This window comes from Dasypus novemcinctus, chromosome 19 (assembly GCF_030445035.2).
Source record: "Dasypus novemcinctus isolate mDasNov1 chromosome 19, mDasNov1.1.hap2, whole genome shotgun sequence".
Classification (NCBI taxonomy): Eukaryota; Metazoa; Chordata; class Mammalia; order Cingulata; family Dasypodidae; genus Dasypus; species Dasypus novemcinctus.
The window spans coordinates 26,447,187-26,471,726 of NC_080691.1; the positions used below are offsets into that span (position 1 = coordinate 26,447,187).

General features: G+C 41.2%; 1 protein-coding gene across 1 annotated transcript in view; it reads left to right on the forward strand.

Annotated features, from left to right (window-relative positions):
* FBXW8 (F-box and WD repeat domain containing 8) overlaps nt 1-24,540 on the forward strand; it is a 163,747-nt gene that overhangs the window by 125,453 nt on the left and 13,754 nt on the right. The window contains exon 8 of the mRNA XM_058281420.2: nt 22,268-22,395. Coding sequence (XP_058137403.1) covers nt 22,268-22,395 — 128 coding nt within the window. The remainder of the gene's footprint in view (nt 1-22,267; nt 22,396-24,540) is intronic.

Below are 24,540 nucleotides of genomic sequence, written 5' to 3' on the forward strand. Positions count from 1 at the left end.
TCCACCTACCATATCAGTTCGATCCCCAGGCCTCCTGGTAAAAAAGCAAAAGCAGAAGTGTGCCTATGCGGCGAGCCAGTGCCTGCATGGCAAGCTGAGTGCCTGCACGAGTGCCCGTGTGGCGAGCCAGTGTCTGCGCAAGTGAGTCATGCAGCAAGGTGACGATGCATCAAAAGAGGGATGAAGGGGAGAGTCAAGGTGAAGCACAGCAGAGACCAGGAACTGAGGTGGCACAAGTGACAGGGAACCTCTCTCCACATCAGAGGTCCCTTGGATCGAATCCTGGTGAATCCTAGAGGAGAAAAACGAGAAGAGAAATAGATACAGAAGATCACACAGCAAATGGACAAGGACAACAACAACAAAAAAAGCCGACAGGGGAGGGGGAATAAAGGCAGTCTTTTAAAAAAAAAAAACCTAAACAGCATTATGCAGAGATTTCAACAAACTGGTACTTGTCAGGTAACTTATCTCTGTTTATAAAAATAGTTTTCTAAAGCGATGAAACCAAGTCATTTAGCAAAAGCTTATCTGTTTATTCTTTTAAAAAGGCTTGTGGATACAGCTGGCTGTTCAGTTATTCCTGGGTCAGGGAGGAAGACACCAGAGAGAGAATTAGCACTCCCACACAATGTATTCTGCCTGTGGAGCAGGGCTTTCCAGATGTTGGATTTCAGGGGCCAGAATTAGGGACCACACTTGGCTTTTGTCAGAGTTTTCTTTGTCCAAGTAGAGTCATAGAAAAAAGTGGCTGTTATCTATCTCTACCATTTCATAAAGGATCAGCTATTTAAACAGCTAAGAAAAAAGGTATTTTTTGACTAGGTAATGAATTCACCTGATTGAGAAACCCAAAGATAAGAAAGAGTGTACAGTGGAAGGACTCCTTCCCACTGTTTTGCCCTTGCCACCATTTCTCTCTGTGGAGCCAAACCATTGTTGCCATTTCTTGTGCATCCTCCAGAGATACTTTATGCATATATAAGCAAATTACCAATACATGCTCTCATTCCTTTTTTTTTTTTTTTAAACAAATGGTAGATGGTAAAATTTGTTAGTATTTATATTAGTGTATTCTGCACTTTGCTTTTTCCCTCACCAAAATCTCTTGGAGATCATTTCATCATTTCTTGGACTCTAAAGAATTCTGGTTCTACTTTTCTGTCTCTTTTTTTTTTTTTTCAACTTCATGATAGTCCACCTTGTGAGTGTACCTTAATTAATGTGGTCAGGCCCTTACTGGTGGGAGTTAGATTGCTCCCAGTCCTTGCTCTTCCAAATAACATTTGGCTCACGTGAGTGGCCCACATGAGTGTATTTGTAGAATTAGTTCCTCAGAGTCAACTTGCTGGGTTAAAGGGGCATTTGCTTTTATAATTTTAAAAGCTTTTGTGCTCCATAGACATTATATCTTGGGCAATGGGGGATTGTGGTGCATCCGATTCCCATAGTGGTTCCTTGGCATCTTTTCTCTCACAGGCTTTACAAAAGGACCAGAATTTAAAAGCCAGAAGGGATATTCAGAGATCTCTCTGATCCTGCCCTTCTTGTCCATTACTTTGCAACGCCATGCTTTTAGGTAGATGGAATGACTGGACCACATGGCGCTACACAGAATCAGCACAGCACTGTTACGGTGGAAAGAGCTGCAACACACCTGCTATGTGCCCTTCTCAAGTCCTTTGGCATACATGGTTCTTTTAAGATGATAAGCTCACCTCCCTCTTCTCTTCTTGCAAATGAGGAGGATTGGTTGGATGTAATAATGAGCTTTGAGCTCTCCAGCACCTATATTCCTTCATTCTTTGATTAAGTGATTAGGTGTTTAAATTGTTTTCTGTTACCTGTGGAGTTTCATTAAGCTGATCCACCAATGGAGGATACCATGTAACCGAGGGCTTCTGAAATAGGTTAAGGAATCCTTTCGCTACCTTTTCATCTTTAATGAGATCTCCTAAGGGCCATGCTTCTTGTTGGCAGAAATGATTGGGTAGGAAATTGTTCAGTATTTTCCATCAGTTCCTTCATCTTGCTGAGCAAGGGGTACGTGTTAAGAAGTGCTGCTCGAAGGTCTTTTGATTTTAGATGAAAATGGATTAAGTTTTAGTGTTTCATTCTTGGGTTCTCAGACTTCAAAGGCATAAACGACCATTTAAAGGTAGTCGTTGCTAAGTGGCATGTGATTGTAAAAGAAAATGAGTAATAGGAGTTACTCTGGCCTGCTCTCTTCATGCATAGTATAAACTCTGATGATGCAGCCCTGTGCACCCTGACTTTCTTTTAGAATTTGTTTCATATCTGATGGTTCCTGAATCTGTCAAAAAAAATTATGTCCATACATGAGAGTGAATTTATGATGCTGTGCCATCTTTATTAGCTCTTTTGCTGCCCGCATTTAATTTTACTCTCAGAGGTGGAGGGGCAGAAGATAGAATTGCCTCATTTAAGAGCATGATGTTGACGATCTGTCTCGTGCCTCAATAAGAGAGAGATCCACTTAGGGTTCTTAGTATCACTCTGTGTATTTGGACATATTTCCTAATTTAGTTCTGAAGTACTTGGCATTTGATGGCAGATTGTATTAAGCAGCACATCGATGCGCATCCTAATCAGGGAGATGTGAGTGAAGTAATCCAAAAGGCTGGAATGTGTTTGACAAGGACGTTTGCTTGGCGCTTGCTTGGCGCTGCTGCCTCAGCTTACATCACGCTGGAAAATGATTGCTAATGTCTCTTATGGTAATCGTTCCCCATGCACAGACGTGAAGAGACTCTGGATTGGTGGCTTACACTCGGTCATGAGTAGAAATATCTGTCTGGGAGAAACTTTGTATTCAGAAATGTAATGCTTGTGGAGTCTGACCACGTTTCCCATATCTACACCAGAGTATGAAATCTAGCTTTTTTTTTTCCAGGCTCCATTCCAGAGGAGAATAAAAATCTTGGTATTTTACAAATAGAATGGATCATTTAAACCTGAAAGTTCACAAAGTAAATGTCTAATTTCATTTCACTTTCACTTTAAACCTTTAAAAATTTTTATGTTGACTTTTTTCTTGGAAAATTTTTAAAAAATAAGCCTTAGAGACCAGTTTTCTGGCTTATTGATGATAATTGGACCATCCAAATGATCCATTTTTGTTGCTGAGGTGGCTGTTATCATTAATGAATACTTATTGAACAGATACTATATATTACATTTCTGATAGGGACTGGAAACATAAAGAAGAATTAAACATGAATCAAACATGACATCTGCCCCATGGCTTCTATAGAGTCTTGTGGTTCTTAGTAGACACTGAGCAGTTGATAAACGTGGTTTTTTACAAGTTGAGAGGGACATGAGGTCATAGAAGACCCTTTACAGTGAACTTGGTGAATTCCAGAGATGATGATAAAATTCCATAGATAGATGATAACTGAATATTCAGATATGTTTTGTACATGTTTTAGTATTAAAATGTAATTAATATAATTGTTAGGATACTGTTCATTATGAATAATAAATGATATTCTCCTCAAATGCTGTGAAAACCCTAAACATCACCCTTCAGAGACCTGGGTTTTCTCAGGACAGAGCAAGAAGCCTCTGATTTAGGGAAGCAGATGTGGCTCAAGTGATAAGAGCTTCCGCCTACCATATGGGAGGACCTGGGTTTGATCCCTGGGGCCTCCTGGTGAGAAAGAAGAGAAAGCGTGCCTGCGTGGCAAGCCAGTGCCATGTGCAAGTGAGTCACACAACAAGATGATGATGTATCAAAAGAGAGACAAGGGGAGAGTCAAGGTGAAGTGCAGCAGAAACAAGGAACTGAGGTGGCACAATTGACAGGGAGCCTCTCCCCATCAGAGGTCTTTAGGATCGAATCCTTGTGAATCCTAGAGGAGAGAAAATGAGAAGAGAAGACAACACAGACAGCAAAAAACAGCAGGGTGGGAGGAGGGAAAGGGGGGCGGGGAATAAATAAGTAAATATCTTTTTAAAAAAAAGGAAGCCCCTGACTTAGAGGTCCCTTGGAGACCCAACCATGTCCGATTCTATACCTTCATTATGGGTGATTCTGTGAAAAGTGTTTTTTGGGATATTTTTTCATCCTATAGAAGCTAAGAGTGCTTTAGGGATCTTTAGTGATTCTTGGAGGGAATGAGGAAGTTAAAGAAAGTAAATATAGAGGAAATTATTTTCAACTACAGTCAAGGCAGTATAACCATTGCGAAAAGAGTAAAGGTTCTGGAATTAGATAAACCTTAGGCAAATTACTTATTTGCTCCGGTTCCCCATTTGGAAACTGGGGATAATCATACATCTAGAAAGGCAGATAATATGCTTTGTTCCTGAAGGAGCACAGGTAGCCTGAAAGCTAGTGTGATGGTTGTGCTAAAACCAGTACTTATGGTGATAGCAGTCTGTGGTTCTTCCAACAATTTATTGTTTCAAGAATTGTTTTGAAAGAATATATTTAGAATAGGAAGGGACGAGACAATTCAGCTTGGGTAGAGAACTATCAATTCAGCTTGGGTACAGAAATAACACATTAACTTAATGTGAATGCTGAGTCATTTTGTATAAAAGCCTTTGAGGTGTCAAGACTTATTTGGAGAGGACTGGCACCGCATCTTAAATTTTGTTCGTCTTCACTCACACTTTCATCATTTTTGTATAACAATGACATTTGTATCATTTTCTCATTAAAAAAAAAATCTGTATTCTTGAGGCCCTGAGCCAGTTTACATAACCATTACGTTAATGTATATTATGGTCATTCCCTTTCTTCTCTTTTGGCTTTTGGATAAAGTTTAGAATTTTACTTAGGACCTAATTTTTCTAATGGGTTCCCTGATTATTTATGTGGACTTTCTATCTTGGTTTACCATTCCACACCCATAGGAGAGTGTGAACTTAGAGTTGATTTTTGTGTGTGCATTGAATTCACCTTACAGACAGGTAGGTTCTGTTTTTTTTTGTGCCAGATGAATTTTGTGGTAAATACTGCCCAGGCAGCAACTGTGTTCATGAGAGTTAGCAATCAGCTTGTTTTGTAATCAATTAAAATCATGCGAGGCCTACTAGAAAATTTTGCATCAATTCCAGAATTAAAAGCTCTAACACTGTGAAATAGGCTTTAGACCTGTATTGAGACAAGTGAAACTGGTGGAGGGAGTGTAGAAGAAATATAGGCACAGGTAAAATGGCCCATGTGAGTTTGAATTTTAAAATATTTAAAACATCTTACATGGGAAGCAGATGTGGCTCAAGTGATTGGGCTTCCGTCTACCATATGGGAAGACCCAGGTTCAATCCCCAGGGCCTCTTGGTAAAGATGTGCCTGTACAGTGAGCGATGCAGCAAGATGATGACACAACAAGATGGTGACACCACAAGAGAGATGGAGGGAAGAGTCAAGGTGAGACGCAACAGAAACAAGGAACTGAAGTGGCACAAGCAACAGGGAACCTCTCTCCCACATTGGCGGTCCCCGGGATTGAGTCCTGGTGAAGCCTAGAGGAGAAAACGAGAAGAGAAGATGAGAAGAAGCAGATACAGAAGATCACACAGCAAATGGACATGGACAGCAAAATAGCAGGGTGGGGGGGTGGGGAGAGGGAGGAAAAAATTCCTTTTACAGTTTTCAAATACATGTAGCATCTTAAACTAGACTACAAAATATTACAAAGTAGAGATCTTTTGCATTTTATTTAATGAATAGATGATTAGGATTTATTTACTCAACACTTCAGTCCTTCTGTAAGGTACTGTTAGAGAGTGGGTTTATAATTATCAATTATTGAGTTGCAGATGAATCCTTCTAATGGACTCAGAGTTACTCTTTTAATCATTTCCCTGGTGTGTTATAATTTACAGGGTAAATCTGGGTTTGTAGAAAGCAGAGGAAGGCTCTAGCTCAGTCCACATTCAAATAATTACTTTCCAAATTCATGTACTTGGGAAGAATGATGAAGTTTACGCTGTATTAAAATGAGGCTGGGAATTGTGTGAACCATACCACACACCAAAAGCAGCTCTGCTGTGACCTGAGTTACAGCCTCGGCTCACCTCTCCTGCTTGTGCCATTCAGATGGATCCAGCTGACCAGGAACTCTCATTTCTTAGGATCTTTCCAAGTTCAGACCCCTGGCCCAAACTCCACCTAATCCCATAGGTGACCTCTTTAGACTCTCAGGTTTCCTTGGGTGGTAAATTCTTATTGCATATGCACAATAAGTTTTAAAAGTAAATGTTGAAAATCACATGAAAATAATTCCTCCCTGTGTTTGACTTTACTTGGTAGAAGGGATAAAATCTCCCCCAGTATTCTTCCAATCCCAGACCCTCCCTCTGCTTGCCCCTCCCCTTTCCTCGCCTTTGTATCCTTGCTCTACCTGTCCAAGTCTATAACTTCCTAACTATGCAAGTCTTCCCCGAGCCCACCTGTCACACTCCATTTCAGGTTTTAGCAGAGTAATGGCGACGTGCTGAGGGAGAGACCCTGGTGCCCATCTCCAGCCAGGCCTTCAAGACTTATGGGGCGGTGGGGTTGTTAGGCCCCCATCTTAGCTCCCAGTTCTCCAGTTCTATATCTCCAGAATGAGCCCCTTGCTCCAGATGGGTCAGGCTCCATCCCAAATAGAACATGTTCATTCCTGACCAAGGACTAGCAATATCATTGCCTCTTCCCCTTCCATCTCTCCATGTCCTTTTTTTTTTTCCAAAGATTTATTTTTTTATTTATTTCTCGCCCCTTCCCACCCCCCCCCCCCAGTTGTCTTCTCTCTGTGTCCATTTGCTGTGTGTTCTTCTGTGTCTGCCTGTATTCTTGTCAGTGGCACCAGGAATCTGTGTCTTGTTTGGTTGCGTCATCTCGCTGCATCAGCTCTCCGTGTTTATGGCACCACTCCTGGGCAGGCTGCACTTTTTTTTGCTCAGGGCAGCTCTCCTTACGGGGCACATTCCTTGCATTTGGGGCTCCCCTACGTGGGGGACATCCCTGCAAGGCAGGGCACTCCTTGCGTGCATCAGCACTGCATGGGCCAGTTCACCACACAGGTCAGGAGGCCCTGGGTTTGAACCCTGGGCCTCCCATGTGGTAGGCGGATGCTCTATCAGTTGAACCAAATCGGCTTCCCTCCATGTCCTTTTAAGAAAGGTCCAAACAGAGACCTAGTTACCATGAGAAGGCTTAGCAGCTGTTCTGTCTCATTGACTTCCCCCTTTTTTTGAGTTCTTACAGTACTAAGGTCTGCAGCTCACATTTCAGAATTTTTACTACCCGCCATGTTGCAGAACTATTTGACAAATCTGCTTCTTCCAACCAGATTGGCAGCATTTGGGAAGCAGGAAGTGAGAATTTATAACTGAATAACATTTAAATCCCTTTAATCACCAAAATTTTTTCTTGGCATGGGAGACAGTGTTGGTATAGGGCAGGGGTTCTCAAGTTCCACTATCCCCTGGAGTTAAGCACCCGCCTTCCACATGGGAGATCCTGGATTTGGTTCCACTGCCTCCTAAAGAAAAAAGAGACAGCAAGCACAGACAGTGAGGAAACAGATGAGGGAGCCATCTGGGGGTGGAGTGGGGTTAAAAAATTTTTAAATAGGAAATTTAAAAATAAAAGAGCATGAAACGTACTCACCTGGATTTGAATCCTGATTCCAGAACTTTGTACTGTGCAAGCAGTTTGACGTTTCTCTGCCTCTGTTTCCTCATATATGAAGGGGTAAATAATGGTACCTACCTTATGGAATTGGGATTAAATGAAATAATGCATTTTAGCAGTGTTTTGCACTGTAAATATTAGCTGTTATTAGTTTTTTGACAGGATATGGTAGCAAACATTGACATAGGACCAAGATTAACTGTGCTCTGCCTAGTGCTTCTTCAGCTACTTTTAGTAACTGTCATTTGGGGGCAAGTTATTTACAATTACTTAAGCCTCAGTGCCTTAAGGTATAAAATTCAGACAGTGGTATTTGTCCCTTCTCATGGGTTGTTGTGAGAATCAAATTGGATATTCTGAAAGGATTCATGTGAAAAGTATATCACAATGTGCAAAACACTGTTAAGCATGTCTCTGCTGATACAGTCATGTACTTTACAGTTTATTAAAAGTTGTCCTGGGGAAGCAGACTTAGCCCAATGGAGAGGGCATCCATCTACCACATGGGAGGTCCGCGGTTCAATCCCGGGCCTCCTGACCCGTGTGGAGCTGGCCCATGTGTAGTGCTATGGAGTGCCATGCCAAACAGGGGCGTCCCCTGCGCAGGGGAGCCCCCCGCACAAGGAATATGCCCCGTAAGGAGAGCCACCCAGTGCAAAAGAAAGTTCAGCCTGCCCAGGAATGGCATCGCACACACAGAGAGCTGACACAGCAAGATGACACAACAAAAAGAAAAACAGATTCCTGGTGCTGCGGACAAAGAAGAACACGCAGCAAATGAACACAGAGAGCAGACAGCTGGGGCAGGGTGGGGGAGGGGAAAGGAAGAGGGAAAAAAAAAAGGTTGTTCTGTGTGAGTCAATGTGGCTCAGTGATTGAGCACCGGCCTCCCATATATGAGGTCCTGCGTTCAATCCCTGACCCCGTTACCTCAAATTAAAAGAAAAAAAAAAGTGGTTCTGTCCTCAGCAGGGAAAGGGGAACCCATTGATTAAGGGAGTGTTTGGTCTATACCAGTGGCCCTGATTTTCATTGCATTTTTCCAGTCTCCTCCTTCAGCTGTCATTTGTTTCAATGATCTGATTCAGCAACAGTCTACCTATCTACTCCCCTCTAAAAGTTTTGTAAGTCTAACTTGGGGCCAAAGTAGAAGTGGCCAGGCTAGTCAAAAGAAAATTGATAACCAAGCTTGCGTAACATCTGGATTTCATGTGCAATGTTTATTAAGTCTGTAGGCTTATGGATATCTTGACATTATGAGCATCTCGTAATTTTTCAAATTTAAATTTTAAAGAATTCATTTAATCTTTGCACTCAGGTTTCTTCCCTATAAAGTAGGCTGAATAATAATTTTCTTTCTCATGCAGAACTGTGATTAGTTATATGTAGTGAATATTTGTGAAGAGCTTTGAAACTACTCATGTGCTTTATTTTGAAGGCATGTTGGGAGCACTAAAATGAGGGTATGAGGATTTTCAACCAGTTACACATTTGCTTAATAATTGTAATCTCTTCATTGGACTAAATGCTTTGACAGTGAACATTTCCTATTCATTTCTATGTAACCATTAACCACTTCTTTGTGGTCACATCTCTTATCCTTTTTGTAGCACCAGGACAGGAGTTCTCTAAAGAAATTCCTCAAGTAAAGCAGAGAGCCGTATTCTGCTACACCAGAAAGAACACCTGGTCTTCCTTACTTGTTCCAGCACCTATGGATGTATTAAGAAAGAAAGAGATTTGGGTTATTTTCGCCCAGATTTTACCCCAGTGTGCTCTTGTTCTCTGGGTTCCTTTCAGGCTTAGGTCACATTAGGTGTTGGTTTGGCCTGTTCTGGTCCTTTGTAGACATCTGCCCACATCACAAAGCCCCCATGATTGGCACAGCCTGCAGTGATTGGCAGAAGCTTTGCGGGAAGAGTCCAGTCCTGGAACCGCATGGGTTGCAGGTGCATTGGCATGTGGTGGTAGGAGCACACAGTCTTTGCCTTCCCAGTGCCTGGCGACGCTCAGCAACACCGTCCCATCCCTGAAATATCTTGGCCTCGTGGGCTTGTCACTCCAATTAAAACTTAACCACAAATGCAGCCCAGGCTTCTTCTCCCTTTGTGCTGATTTTGAGTCTGGACTGTGCCAGAAGCATGTCATGGAAACTGTCATTTCAGGGAACTGTGATTGTGTCAGGGATCCATTTCTTCAAGCTCTGCATCTTGCTGGTTGCTGCTGCTAAGTGCACCTGAGAGGCAAGTTTTTGTTTGCCAACAGAAAGTCACCTTTGGGATGCTGGTGAAAGTCATTTTCCACATGTTCACAGATATGGCTGTGTTACCAAGCCTTATGCTATGACTTATCTCTGGCAAGAACTTACAAAATAGTCTCTCTGGCTGACTGTCAAAAATTACATCATATCGGAGTAAACTGCTTTTAAATCAGACATCCATTATTCATGTATATTAACTGCTTTTTTATTTTTTATTGGCTGTTTTTTGTATGATTTACTCTTTTCTCACTAGCTTCCTCACCCTCCCCAATTGTCTGCCTTCCTCATCTTTTTTTTTTTTTTAATCTTAGCTCATCTGTGAATTTATAGAGGCTGTTCACTTAGCTTTGTGTGTGAACATCGATATGCAACCCTGCATATTTTTATAGTAAAGTTTCACATTTTTTGTAGGTCATATTTATGGTGGGTCAGAATAGCAACGTGGGTCATTTACATGAATAAATTCTACCCCAAAGACTGATAGGCCTTTTTCGTTTGTATCTTTTATTATTTTGAAAATGAGCATTACTAGCCTTGTTCTTCCTGGGTCTGAGCTGAATGAAACTCTGCTTGTCACTTATGAAACAGCTAAATATGTTGGTGGTGGTAGAAAGCAAATTGACTTAATGTGTTCATTTGTATGCGTGAAGTGCATCTTTATTTGTAGGATCGGTGTGTCATTTGCCTATAGTACATGGAGGTAGGCAGAGGTGTGTAGCATTTATTCTTTCTTTCAATAAATATATACTGGGCCCTTCCTCTGTGCCAAACTCTGTACAGGTATCCAAGGAAGCATTATTCAGTCCAGTATGTAAAATTGGCGCCTGCCCTGTGCATCTGGCATCTTTGTGGTGGGACTTGGCTGTCTGCAGTAGTAATAACTGAATATGGTTCTATTTTTGATTTAACCCCCAATCAGCATTATGGGGGTGGTGGCTGATGTACATAGTCAATGTTTGTATACTTTTTTGCACGTTTACCTGAATCTTTGTTCACTCTTCCTTTCAGTGTCTGGGACCTTTTTTTCTGGAATGATTTTCCACCTTTCAAAAGTATATTCTCTAGACATCCCTTTAGTGACGATCTGTTTGCCACAAGTGCTCTCACTGTGTTTTAATCTAAAAACATATTTATTTCATCCTCACTCATGAAAATTAGTTTTTCTTCCCTTTACAATTCTAGGTTGATAGTTATTTTCTGTCAGCTCCTTGAAGATATTACTGGTTTTGACTTCCCATTGATGCTACTGACAGGTTGGCTGTCAGTCTTAATTGCCTTTCCTTTTTATGACTCTTACCTTCTTTTTGTCTGCTCTTAAGATCTTTTCTTTGTCTTTAATTTTCTGTGGTTTCACAATAATTGTCTGGGGGTGGATTTATTTTTATTTTTCATGTTTGAGATTTCTTGTGAATCTTGTCTTTCATTGTAGAAAATTCTTAGCTATTGTTGAAAATTTTCTCTCCCTCATTCTCTATATTCTTTCTTTCTGGAACTCAGGTTAGATGTGTGTTACACTCACTTATTTTCTCCTCTGTGATATTTATTCACTGCTTATTCATGTATTTTTTAATTTTATAAAGTAGATCATTCATACATGAGCACACATAAGCAATAAGTGTATAGTAAAAGTTGTGAATTTACAGAACAAGCATGCATAACATCATACAGGAGTTCCGTACATCAATCCACCACCAACACTTCACATTGTTGTGAAACATTTGTTACAAATTATGAAAGAATGTCATCAAAATCTCACTAATAACCATAGTCCTTATCTTACATTTGGTGTATTTTTCCTCCAATCCATGTATTATTATTTCTTTAAATATATTTTTATTACAGAAGTTGTCAAGCTACAAAACAATCATGCGCATGTTTAGAATTCCCATACAATACCCCTTCACCAACACACCACACCATGGTGGAATATTTGTTATAGATTATGAGATAATATCAGACTATTACCCCAACCATGGTCCATAGCATACATTTGGCATACTTTTTCCATATTCCCCATTTCACCACAGTATATCATTGGCATAGATGCATGAATATTACAGTATTGCTGTTAACCACAATACATAGTTCACACCAGTGGTATTTTTCCCATGCTTGTCCACATTCTCACCACCCTGCAGTAGTGACATACATCTGCTCTGGCTTACAGAAGGACACTCTTGCATCTATATGGTCAACCACAATTCTCATCCGCCTCTGGGTTCACTGTGTTATTATTCAGTCCTTAGATTATTCTCTAGCTTTCTTTCAGTTGACATTTACAGAAGTTAAATTGAAACTTCTACGTACATAAGCATCAATAGTCCTTCTCAGCCCTCTTCTTATCTCCTTTAAGAATCTACCACCTTTTTCCTTTTGAAGATGTTTCTGGCTACTCCGGACCCCTTACCCTTCCAAATAAATTTGATAGGTGTGTTTTCCATTTGTTTAAAAACTACTGGTGGAATTTTTATCAGGATTGCACTGAATCTGTATATCAAATTTGGGTAGAATTGACGTCTTAATGATATTTAGTCTTCTAATCCATGAGCATGGTGTGTTCTTCCAATTATTTAAGTCTTTTTTTCCCTTCCTTTTAACAATGCATTGTAGTTTTCTGAAGACAAGTGCTTTACATCCTTGGTTAAGTTTATTCCTAAATATTTGATTCTTTTAGTTGCTATTGTAAATGGAATTTTTTTTGTGACTTCCTGCTCATATTGTGCATTACTAATGTCTTTTAAGGTCTATTTCATCTGATAGAAGTATAGCTTTCTTTTGGTTACTGCATGCGTGGAATATCTTTTTCCAGCCTTTTGTTGCTGGATTTTCTGTAGGTTCTTGGCTATGTTACAAAAAAGAATTTAAGAACATGCCAGTTTAGTTAGGTCAGTAGTTTATTAAGAAAATGAGAGAAGAGAAAGAAAATAATAGATTATAGGTCCCAGGTATACTTGCAAGCTGGTCTAGGCAGAGAGAGAAAAAGGCAAAAAATGTGTCAATTTAGCTGGCTTTTTAAAGCATTAATCCTTCCCACTTGCTAATTTTGGGGAGGGGTCTCAGTTGTTTGCTGTTTTGATTGATTACCCCATCTGTCAATTCCCCCCATGCCCCAATGATAAGGCCCCATGGGAATATCCTGGGCTTTTCCTTGATCCCGGTTGTCCTAAATGAAGATTCTCATGGGGTTCTTCCAGCAGCCTCAGGGGAGTCTCCATGGCCACATGTTTTTCTTCCAGGTACCAGATTTGTCTTCTCATCCCCTAAACTAGCCTGCTTCACTTTTACTTTCAATCTATTGGTATCCTTGGGTCTAAGGTGAGTCTCTTATAGACAGCATATAGGGGTCTCATACTTTCTTATCCATTCTGCCAATCTGTGTCTTTTCATTGGGGAGTTTAATCCATTAACATTGATATTACTACTGTTCTTATTTCACCCATTTTGACCATTGGGTTTTATCTGTCATATTTTATTTTCACCAATCTTTTGAGACTTTCAGTTAATTTTACTGATATAATCTTCATTTTTTCTAAGCCTTTCTCTCCTTTCAGACTGTGCACACCTTTGTTATAAACCCTCAGTTTCTGTTTATCTGTGACTATTCTAAACTTGCCCTCATTTTTGAAAGACAATCTTGCTGGATATAAGATTCTTGACTGGAAATTTTCTTAGTACCTTAAATATATACTACCACTGCCGTCTTGTCTCCATGGTTTCTGATGAGAAATTGACACTTAATCATACTGGATATCTCTTACATGTTATGCATTGCCTTTCTCTTGTAGCTCTCAGAATTCTTTCTGTCTTTGGCACTTGATGTTTCTGATTAGTATGTGTCTCGGAGTTGGTCTGTTCGGGTTTATTCAGATGGGAGTGCATTGTGCTTCTTGGATGTGGATATTCATGTCCTTCAGTAAGGGTGGGAAATTTTCTACCATTATTTCTTCAAATATTCCTTCTGCCACTGTTCCCTTTTCTTCTCCTTCTGGGACACCCATTATACATATGTTTGCACATTTCTTGCTGTCATTTAGTTCCCTGAGACCTTGTTCAATTTTTTTTTTAAGATTTATTTATTTATTTCTCTCCCCTTCCCCCCCACCCCAGTTGTCTGTTCTGTGTCTATTTGCTGTGTTTTCTTTGTGTGCTTCTGTTGTTGTCAGTGGCACGGGAATCTGTGTTTCTTTTTGTTGATCTTGTTGTGTCAGCTCTCCGTGTGTGCAGAGCCATTCCTGGGCAGACTGCACTTTCTTTAGTGCTGGGCGGCTCTCCTTACAGGGCGCATTCCTTGTGCGTGGGGCTCCCCTACACGGGGACACCCCTGTGTAGCAGGGCACTCCTTGCATGCATCAGCGCTGCGCATGGGCCAGCTCCACATGGGTTAAGGAGGCCCAAGGTTTGAACCGCGGACCTCCCATGTGGTAGACGGACGCCCTAACCACTGGGCCAAGTCCGTTCCCCTTGTTCAATTTTTTCCATTCTTTTCTTCATCTGTTCTTTTATATGTTCACTTTCAGAGGCCATTTCTTCAAATTTACCAGTCCTTTCTTCTGCCTCCCCAAATCTGCTGTTATATGATTCCAGTGTATTTTAAATTTCATTTATTGAGCCTTTCATTCCCATAAGATCTGCTATTTTTCTGTGTTTGCTTTCAAATTCTTTGTGCTCACCCAGTGTCTTCTTAATATCCTTAATCTCTTTAACCATCTCATTGAATTTATTAAGAAGATTTGTTTGATCATCTATGGATTAGTTGTCTCAACTCCCTTATGTCATCTGGAGGCTTATCTTGTTCCTTTAAGTGGGCCATACCTTCCTGTTTCTTGCTATGGATTGTCATTTTTTGTTGATGTCTTGACATCTGGCTTACTAGGTATATTTATTCTGGGTGCAGTTTGTCACTTTAGTTTAGGGCTTTCTTTCCCTTTCTCCCTTGCTGATTGTGTATTAAGAGCCAAGGATGTAGTTGGTGCTATAAGCTGTGGAGGCTAAAGCTGCCTGCGTTGCCCCAGGGACCAATGAAGCTTCTTTCTCTTTTGCCAGGGATAGGGACAGATCCACAGCCATGTATAATAATCCAAGTTGTGTAGGTCAAGACCATCTCTAGTTGCCTGGAATGATTGATGAAGTGTCTCTCCCCTTCCTCCCCTGCCTGGGGTGGGAATGCAGCTGCAGGTGTGGGTAGCAATCTGTGCCATACGGGTCCAAAAATGACCACAGTTGCCCAGGTAGACAATGTAGCACCGTCCCTCCTGCCAGGTGTGGGGATGGACCCTCTGGACTGCCCAAAAATCTAATTCATGTGGGCCAAGTACACCTGCAGTTGCCCTGAGAGACTGAGAGAGTACTGTCCCTTCTGCCCTTTAGAGGGTGGGAACAGAACCACTGACTCCCAACAGCTCAGACTGTGTAGGCCTAAAGTCCCTGCCAATTCCTAGAGAGGCTGAGGAAACACCAGCCCCTCCTATCCTATTGGGTGGTAGGGGTAGATCCATAGGTACCCACCAGTCCAGGCTGTGCAGGCCAAAAGTGCCTGCCATTGCCTTTCCAGGGGTTAAACTATTCAGTCTGTATGGGCTGAAAGCACATGCAATTATCCCAGAGAGGCTGAAGGAACACAGCTTACCTCTTATCCTTTTGAGGGGTGGGGATGGAGCTATAGGTACCCAAGTATGCAGTCTGTGTGGGCTGAAAGCACCTGTAGTTTCCCAGAGAGGCTGAAGAAAACCCAGCCGCCTCGTATCCTATGGGGTTGGAGGGGTGGAGGTGGAATTGAAGGTGCTCAACAAACCAGTTTGTCTGGGCTTAAATTGCCTGCAGTTGCCCGGAGAGGCTGAGGAAACACAGCTCCTCTACTATCTTATTGGGGTACAGGGATGGAGTCCCAGGTGTCCCAACTATTCAGTCTGTGCCAGCTGAATGTAGCTGCAGTTACCCAGAGAGGCTGGTGCAGGTCCTGACACCTTCCTCCTTGCCAGATTTGGGGCTGGTGCCTAGGCTAGGGCTGCAGTCCAATCTGGCTGATAAGAGGCTAGTCCCTAACGTCACTGTGATTTTCCATCAACTCCGCTTCCCCTCATGCCAGGGTGGAGTCAAAATGGCAGCTACCAGCCTCTTTCTGACTTGGATAGTTTTAAAGTTGTTCTTACAGTTATACTTTAGGCAGCCGAATTTACTAATCAGTAGCTGAAGTCAGTGGCCAACATCTCTTCCTTCTGTTTTTGGGAAATGGAGCTTCCAACTCCAGACACAGAATAGCTCCTTGAGGCAGCTTGTGCTGCCAGAATAGGATGAGCACTGGCCTCTGTGGCATGGCTTGTAGTTTCCCAGAGAGGCTGGCAGAGGTCCCCCCAACTTCCTCCCTGCTGGAGGTGGGGCTGGGGCTTAGGGTAGAGCTGCAATCCAATCTGGATGGAAAGAAGCTGGTTCCTACCAGCAGTGTGATATTCCGTCCATCCCATTTCCCTTCATGCCAGAGGTGGAGTTAAAATGGCAGCTACTGGCCTATCTCTGGCTTGGACAAGTTCAAACTTTAGCTTTTCTTAGGATTATACTTTAGCCTGCCAGTTTATTAATCAGCAGCTGAAGTTGGTGCCCAACCATGTCTTCCTCCCCCACTTTTGGGAAATGGAGCTTCCAATTCCAGCCACAGAATATCTCCTGAGGTAGCTTGCACTGCCAGTGGAGGATGGGCACCAGCCTCCATGGCATGGAGTGCCCTACTCACAAATCTTATCTGCAGATGGGCAGTCTCCTCCTTCCATTCTTTCAAGGATGTTGCAGGATGTTCTGGGCTCCCGGAGACCCCAAACAGGTGCTTTAGATAGCTCTGGGTGATTACTGACTGCCCTATAGCATGACCTGACTCGAGGAGCTCCTTACTCTACCACCATCTTGCTGGTTGTTGCTTATTCTTATTTTCCATCTCAATTGCTTTCCAAATTTGTCTTCCATATTACAAATTCTCCCTTAGACTCTAATTTCCTGTTAGTTTCCAGAAACTCAATTTTGTTTTCAAATCTGCTTAATCAGTTTTGCTACTTTTGACCCTTGCCACCTTTTATTCCTGTAAACATTTTTAGTGTGATTATTTTGTATTCTTTTTCTGATATATGTCTGGCATCCTTGGAGGTCTGATTCTTCTGTTTGTTTTTCTCTCACTTTTGATGAGTTGTTTCTTTCTGTTGTATTTGGATTTTTTTCATTTGTGAGCTCGTATTTGAATATCTTGATCTTTGAGGGGCCTGGGGTAAAAGTGTCTTCCTCCCAAGAAGATTCTGCCAGGCACTTTGAGGCATGTTACCAGCGTGAAACTACTGTATAATAGGCTTGGGTTCTTTTGGTCTTATAGGTAGCATAAATTCAAACCTTGAACCTGTGTAAGGGCAGTCTTATGATTGCAGACCTTGAGGCAGACAAGTTTCCAGGTAGGTTTTCTCTCTGCTACTTAGATAGGGTTTTTACTTACCAGCTTACTTTTAACAGAGGATATATAGCCCCCTTCAAGGGCCCAGATTTATTCAGAGATCTCCTTTTAATCCTCCACTTTGTGCTGGCCAGAAACTTTGTCTCCTGTTTCCCCAGTTCTCTAAGCTCCTTACCTTTCTAGTTGTAGTGTCCTCTTCATTTCTGGCTTCTGAGGATTTCCCTGATTTTTTATGAGCTAAACAGTATGTTTAAAGGGATGTTTGTTAATAGAATGAATCTTACCCAGCATTTTTAGTGCTTGTAACAGGAGGGCTCTTCAAACAGTCTAGTCTGCCGTGTTGCCAGAAGTGTAACCTTAGAACTGGATACACTTTATTGTTTTATTTTATTGTTTTTTTTAAAGATTTAGTTTATTTATTCCCCACACCCACCCTTATTGCTTATGGTCGCTGTCTGTTCTCTGTGTCCATCCATTTGCTGTGTGCTGTGTCTGCTTATCTTCTCTTCAGGAAGCACCAGGAACTGAACTCAAGACCTACCATGTGTGAGAGAGGCATACACACATCACTTGAGCCACCTCAGTTCCCTGGTTTGTTGTGTCTCATTATCCTTCCTCTTTATTGCATCATCTTGCTTTGCCAGCTCACCACGCCTGCCAGTAGTACCACCTTATCTTCTCCAGGAAGCACTGGGAAAAGAACCCGGGACCTCCCGTGTGGTAGGCGGGAACTCAGTCACTTGAGCCATATCTGCCTCTAAGGACTGGGTACACTTTAGGTGTTTTAGAATCTGAATATTATGGAGAGAAATCTGTGGAGTTTCCTTCTATTTTGAGTAGGTTGAAGCGGTCCCTTTTGTACAAGCCAGGAGCTAGATGAGACTTCCAGGTACGAGGAAAGGTATAAAGCAAAAGAAAAAAAAAAAGAAAAAAAAGTGAAGACCTGGGTCTTGACTGTGTATGAGACTGTGTAAGCCCTACCTGGGTTTGTCCAGTATCTCATTCCACTCAGTTAATATACAAAACACTTACTGAACACCTGCCAAATGCAAGCCCTCAGCCAGATGCAGGAACTCTGTAACAATGCCTGGCACGTGCTAGGCCTTAATAAATCCGAAATGAGTGAGTGAATGCATGAATTGTAGGCTTTGTCTGCCTTAAGGATCTTACAGTCTAAGTCTTAGGACAGTGGTGTTTAGTGTGTGGCATGAGACTGTGTTAACAGTGTCGTTTCCAGAGCTTCACCTGACCTGCTAAAATCAGTCTCCTCAGATTAGGGTTAGAGAACCGTGGGCCTGGGTAGAAATTGGAGGAAGAAAATGCACAGGTCTGTATGGCACCTTACAAACACCAGAGGAAGTGTGTATACTATAAATACTTTCAGTGTCAATAGAGGGAATGAATTTTGCATGACAAGGACACCATGGAGAAGAGAGCACAAAATAAGCTTGAATGGGGTAGAGAAAGAGCGAGCATGAGGATTTTTGCTTTACTTTCTATATTGTGGCTTCTCATCATGACTTTTCTCCCTCAGAAAAGCATATATGTGGTAGTGATGAAGGTCACTTGGTCTTCTCCAGGAAACTCAATCAAATCTTCCTCCAATGCATTTTATTTTTTACTCTTGCTTCAATCCAGCAAAGTATCTCCTAACCTTTTGATGTCTTGATTGAATCCCTCTTTTAAAATGGTGGCAGACAAATAATCATTGATTCACAAAGCCTTTTAAAAGATATAGTCCTGTAATGAAGCCTTGTGGCCCCTCCTCACCCGTGGCCCCTCCTCACTCCTTTGGAAATAACAGTGCTGGGCTTCTAAGAAGGTAAGCCAGATGCTAATGTTGTTGTCAGCTTAATGCCTTTGCCAGGTAAATAAATATGAGGGGGATTCACTATTTTGGAAAACTTAAAATACATATGGAGTTCTTTTCCTCATTTATCAGGTACAGGAACCAAAATTCTAGGACTGTGAGGCTCTATAATCTCTTCATAATGATTTCTATATGCCAATGGTTCATGTTTAATTGCAAGGGTGATATCAGTCCCATATTTAGTAGAAGTTTAAAATGCTAAATCCGTTCTGATTAGGTGAAGGAGAAAGTTGGCCTGCCCCGGAGCTCACCTGACTATAGGGATAAGAGCCATTTCTCGGCTCTTTCCTTCATGGTTTTGTTGGAAAGCCAGTCCTGGGCATGTTGAATGGTCCAGGTCACACCTGGTGGATGCAGGGCCCACCTGCACCAAGGCAGTTGGTGAGAATTCTCTTACATTGGGCCTGGTGCCACCTCCTCTTTCCTGACAGAGAGGCAAGAGAGGCAAGTCCCACGAATGGAGGAGCACGAGCTGTTGAAGAAGTGGATTGCTTCAGCGCAAAGCAGCTGAGACTTCTGAAGATCATTTGCCGTTGCTATTCATTCCACTGCCTAGTGCGTAGAAGATGATTAATAAATATATGCTGCCTAGCTATTGAATGATTTACAGCATTATTTATTTTACCTAAAACAAGATAAAAAGAAGCAATGCAGATATCCATCCATTTGAATTCTATATCCATAAAGAAATTCTCTGCAGCCCTTAAAAAAGAACATCTCTCTCTAGGTACTAACAAGGAATGAATGCTCAAGGCATGTTCTTCAGTGGGAAAACAAGTTGCAGAACATTTACTCTGTAATCACTTTTTAACCCCCTTTGTAATATACACTTGCTGCTTAAAAGAAAAAAACCCAGCAACATCTATTGATTTGGCCATCCCATTAAGTTCAGACATTTTCTCTCAAGATTTTAGCTACAGATAGTTTTTTCCTTCTTTCCAGCATATCCGTACACCTCGGAGAATGAGTGGAGTGGCTGTGGGATGAGACTCACCCAACTAGGGCAATAAAGAGAAAAATTAGTCTAATGCATGATCTTAACAAGAGGGAGAGTGTGAGCATGAATAATTAATCTCACTGGTCTGTGGCAATCAGATAAAATGAAGTCCCATTTGCTCAACCTTATTAAATGAGAGAGAGAGCACGGGATGGGGTTAGAAATGGTAAAGGTCGTTAAGGGACTTGTAACATGGAAAGAACTGCCTTCCAGAGGGATAATGTGTTTTCTAATCTCTATGGTCTTTAACTAAACATAATGGTAAAGGTACTCTTTGGGTAGTTCTAATTCATTGAATTATTAAATATTCTAGAAAATACTTGATTCTTGACCACTAACCTACATGTCTTTATGGTAAATTTGTTGTGTCTTTTTGGAAAGGGATTAGCGCTCATTATAGCACTCAGAAATGAGCCAGCCATTCACTTGTCAAAAGAGAACTGCTAGAAAAAGTAAAGACATGCCAACCAAATAAATATCAGATTTTGATTTTCATATTTACTATGGACATTTTACTGATTACATAGGCTACATTCCTACTATAGAAGTTGAAATATTTCAAGAAAACAATGAGTCCAAGTACCCTGTTTATTAAGAGCTCTATCATGGTACATAAGTATAGAATATTATTTTTATCATAGCCCATGAGGTTGTGGTTTTCAGCTTTCTTTCTCCCTCTAGGAGGTGGTTATATATAATTAGGTTATTAACCGTAGATAGAGGATTTTTTTCTCATAAGAGACATCTTATGATCTTTGTTCTCATAAAAGAGTAATCTTGATTTAGATATCATAGAATTGAAGAAATTTCCTGAGTCAAAAACTTTTATTTTCAACTGCATCTTAGTTTGTCCTCTATACTTTTTTTATGGATTAAAAAGGTATTTAAAATTTTAAAATTGTCCTTTCTGAAGCTGTTGCCAATAGTTAACTAATATTGTGATTTTTGACTATTAGCAATTTCCCAAGAGTCACTTGTTGGAAGTATGTATTGACAACATATTGATGGTTTTCAAGGTGGAGCTATTTAATTTGTTTTCAACTTCTCAATACCAAAATAAAAATCTGTACACTGATTATGGTAAATTTATAGGTTAACAAGAGAAGGATGGCACATCTTTTTCATGTGTGTGCTAAGAGAGGGGACTCTCTCTGCAGAATATTTATATTACAACATTTGAGTTCAGCAATTTAAAAATATTAATCACATGGTCATCAGAATAGAAAATATTTTCATAATTTGGTGTGTGTGTTGTGTTAATGAGTTTTTTTGAACTGCGGACTTTGGGGTATAGACTGTATCCATGGCACCTACAATCGTGACTGACCTATAGCAAGCATTTGATGTTAATTGAATTTAGTTGGACTTACTTACTAAGACTTTTAACAAAATTCTTGATCTTCAGAAAGACTTATGAATTCCTCCACCCCTCCCCATTTTTGCTGGAGAGATGTTACCACTCTTAATATAATGAACATTGTCTAGAGATAAAGGGTACATTCTTATTTGCCTTCATATGGAACAGAGCTTTCTAAAATTAGTGACTAAAGAGAGAAATGTGTGGGAATACAAATTTGTGTTTTGGTTGTAGTTTAGACTAAAGGAATCATCTGCTGGCTAACTGCAAACTTCATTTTCCTGGATACTTGTTCTGTTCTCTTTTTACTCTACTCTTAGAGAGGGTAGAAAGAGAAACCCAAGTCAGCTCATCTGTAAATTTCCTTATTCCTTGTTAGTTTTCCCATTAATTCCTAATCCAAAGTAGTCAGTGACTCTTAGTTTGTATGTCTCTTTTTTATGAGAATACTGAAAAGATCAGCCAGGATGCTTAATTTTCCCATTTTGCTTTTTTCTTTTTGTCTTCTCTGAGTATGTTTGCACTTTGGCCTGAGGAACTCTTTGGATTATCCTCTATCTTCTTTTCCATTTCCTTTTTTCATTCTAATACCCTTAGAACCAGAGAACAATGCTGGAACCCTAGACCATGCTGAGGTGACCAATGATTCCTGTGGGCTTGGGGTATGTAATTGTGTACCCACCTATCTTTCTTCCTCCACTAGATCCTGGTGTATAGTCTGGAAGCAGAACGCTGCCTCTCGAAGCTGGGTAATGCGCTTGGTGACTTCACATGTGTCAATCTCAGAGACAGTCCTCCCAACCTCCTGGTCAGTGGCAACATGGACAGGAGGTACGTCTGAATAAGAAGCAGCATTTTGTAGCAACCAGCAACTTTGGCTTTTGCCTTGCTCTCAGCCTCCATCCTGCTTGCTAATTCTCTCCACTGTTCACACAGTCTCTATCCTGTTACTGAACCTCACTTTGCACTCCACAGCTTTGCCCACCTTGAGTTCAGCCCTGCCTCCATAAAAACACTTGTGAACTTGGAAAACAAAGTCCTACATTAGGTAATAGTTGGACGTAACTATGTCTCTGCTTCATTTCTGAAACACCACGGGGAGGTTTTCTTTCAAGCCATTTGGTGGACACAGTTGGTGGAAGGTCCATTGAGACCGCTTGGAATATCTTTTGTCCCCCTGCTGCAAAATTTGTTTGGCATTTAAAAGCTCACTTTCTGATATTAAAAACAATAACTTAAGGGATGAATCATGTTCAACAAAATCGGGTTGCCTGCCAAATGATGTCAAGAGTGTATTTCAGAACACTGTGGTGTCCCTCTGGTGATGGGGGAAAAAGAGACTTCATGGGAACAGATTCCAGTTTCTATTTAGCTGATTAGCAGTCTTCTCTTTAACGCATTGGCTTAGGGACTCAGATTTTCCCGCTACAGGGGCCAGTGCCAGCCACAGACACTCCGGGAATCATCAACACGAAAGGATTAAAGTGCTTGAAAAGACCCTCTGAGTCCAAATTTTAGGGTTTTTGTTTTCCCTTCTGCACCCCCTTGCCTGTTCTTTTCTCTTCCTTTTCTTTTTTCTCTTCTTTTTTTTTTTTTGTGTGTGTGTGTTGGGGGGTCTGGTTATCTGGCTATGTCTGATCCAGTACCCTGAGGAGAGGTAACGTGGCTGGAGGCCAGGATGTGCCAGCACCCTTCCCCTGTGCCCAGGCGGCTGCAGGTGGTGGCCTGCTCCGTGCTAGGCATCAGGTTGTGAGGCAGGTGCTCCTCTGCCAAATCCTAGGCCTTTGTCCAGCCAGTGCCACAGCTTGCAAAATACTTATTTTGTCAAATAATATTTTCAACTCTGACCTCCACCCCTCTAGCTCTTCCTTTTTAGAGGATAAAAATAATGTGATTCCCTTTATTTAAAGAAAATCCTCGAGCATTTTTTTCTCAAGGCCTCTGTAATGGCAGATATTCTGACACTTGAGATGTGAACTCCTTGGTGCATGTCCTGGCAGTTTTTCTCCTAAAAAGTCTGGGCTTCATAAATGGTCCCCACATTGTAGCACCGCCAGTGAAACAAATCAGCTCATAGTTTTACTCTCACATTTTAATTTCCAGACTGATCTGTACAAAGGAGCCAAGCTTATCTAAAAGGATCTCCCCACAGGGACCTAGCAGGTACTTATTTTCTGGGAGAGTAAATGCAAGGGTCTCTTTAGGGCATCCAAATGGAAAGGTTTGGGATTGTAGATTATGCCTCAGAGTTCATTTGCAGTATGTGATTTAGGTATTCAGCCACAGCTAGTATCATAAGGAACCAAATGATGTCCCAGAGAAGAGACCTCTGCTCTCCATAATTGAGCCCAATTAGCTCTACAAGAACAGTTTAAAGGGAGATTGTAATGACCCTTATCAGCCCTATATTGCTTTGTCAGTTAGGAGACCCATACATACTCAGGAAAACACACATTTTCCTCTGGAGCAGGGATGCTTAATTATGTGCCCATGCCAGAAGAGCTAAATGCCAAATTTAAAGGCTCTCTGTCCATGTCGAAGTCCAAACTTGACCATGTTGAGTCCATTTTATGTGAACCAATATCATGTTTTTTTTTTTTTTTATCCTGCAGTCTCTATAGATGAAAATTGACAAGTGATTTGGAGGGTTAGGGGAGGGAGATGTCTAGAATGGTATTTAATCAGGCCAGTTTTGGAGGTCTGTGGCAGCTGACCACTGCTGGTACATTAGAGCTTAGCCATCATATGACTACTCTTTATGAATCAGAATAGCACTGTTAGCAATATGCATTAGAAACACAGGAGTTAATTTTTTTTTTAATAAACACTATACATCTGGAAAAAGGAAGGAATGAGAAATCTAGGCTACAGTTGTGGTAGAATGAAGTCTTTTTTTTTTTCTCCAAAGGCTTAATAGCTATGAGATAGATTGCTTTAGTAATGTATGCCCAGGCTTGTAGAGCTTATGTTTTATTT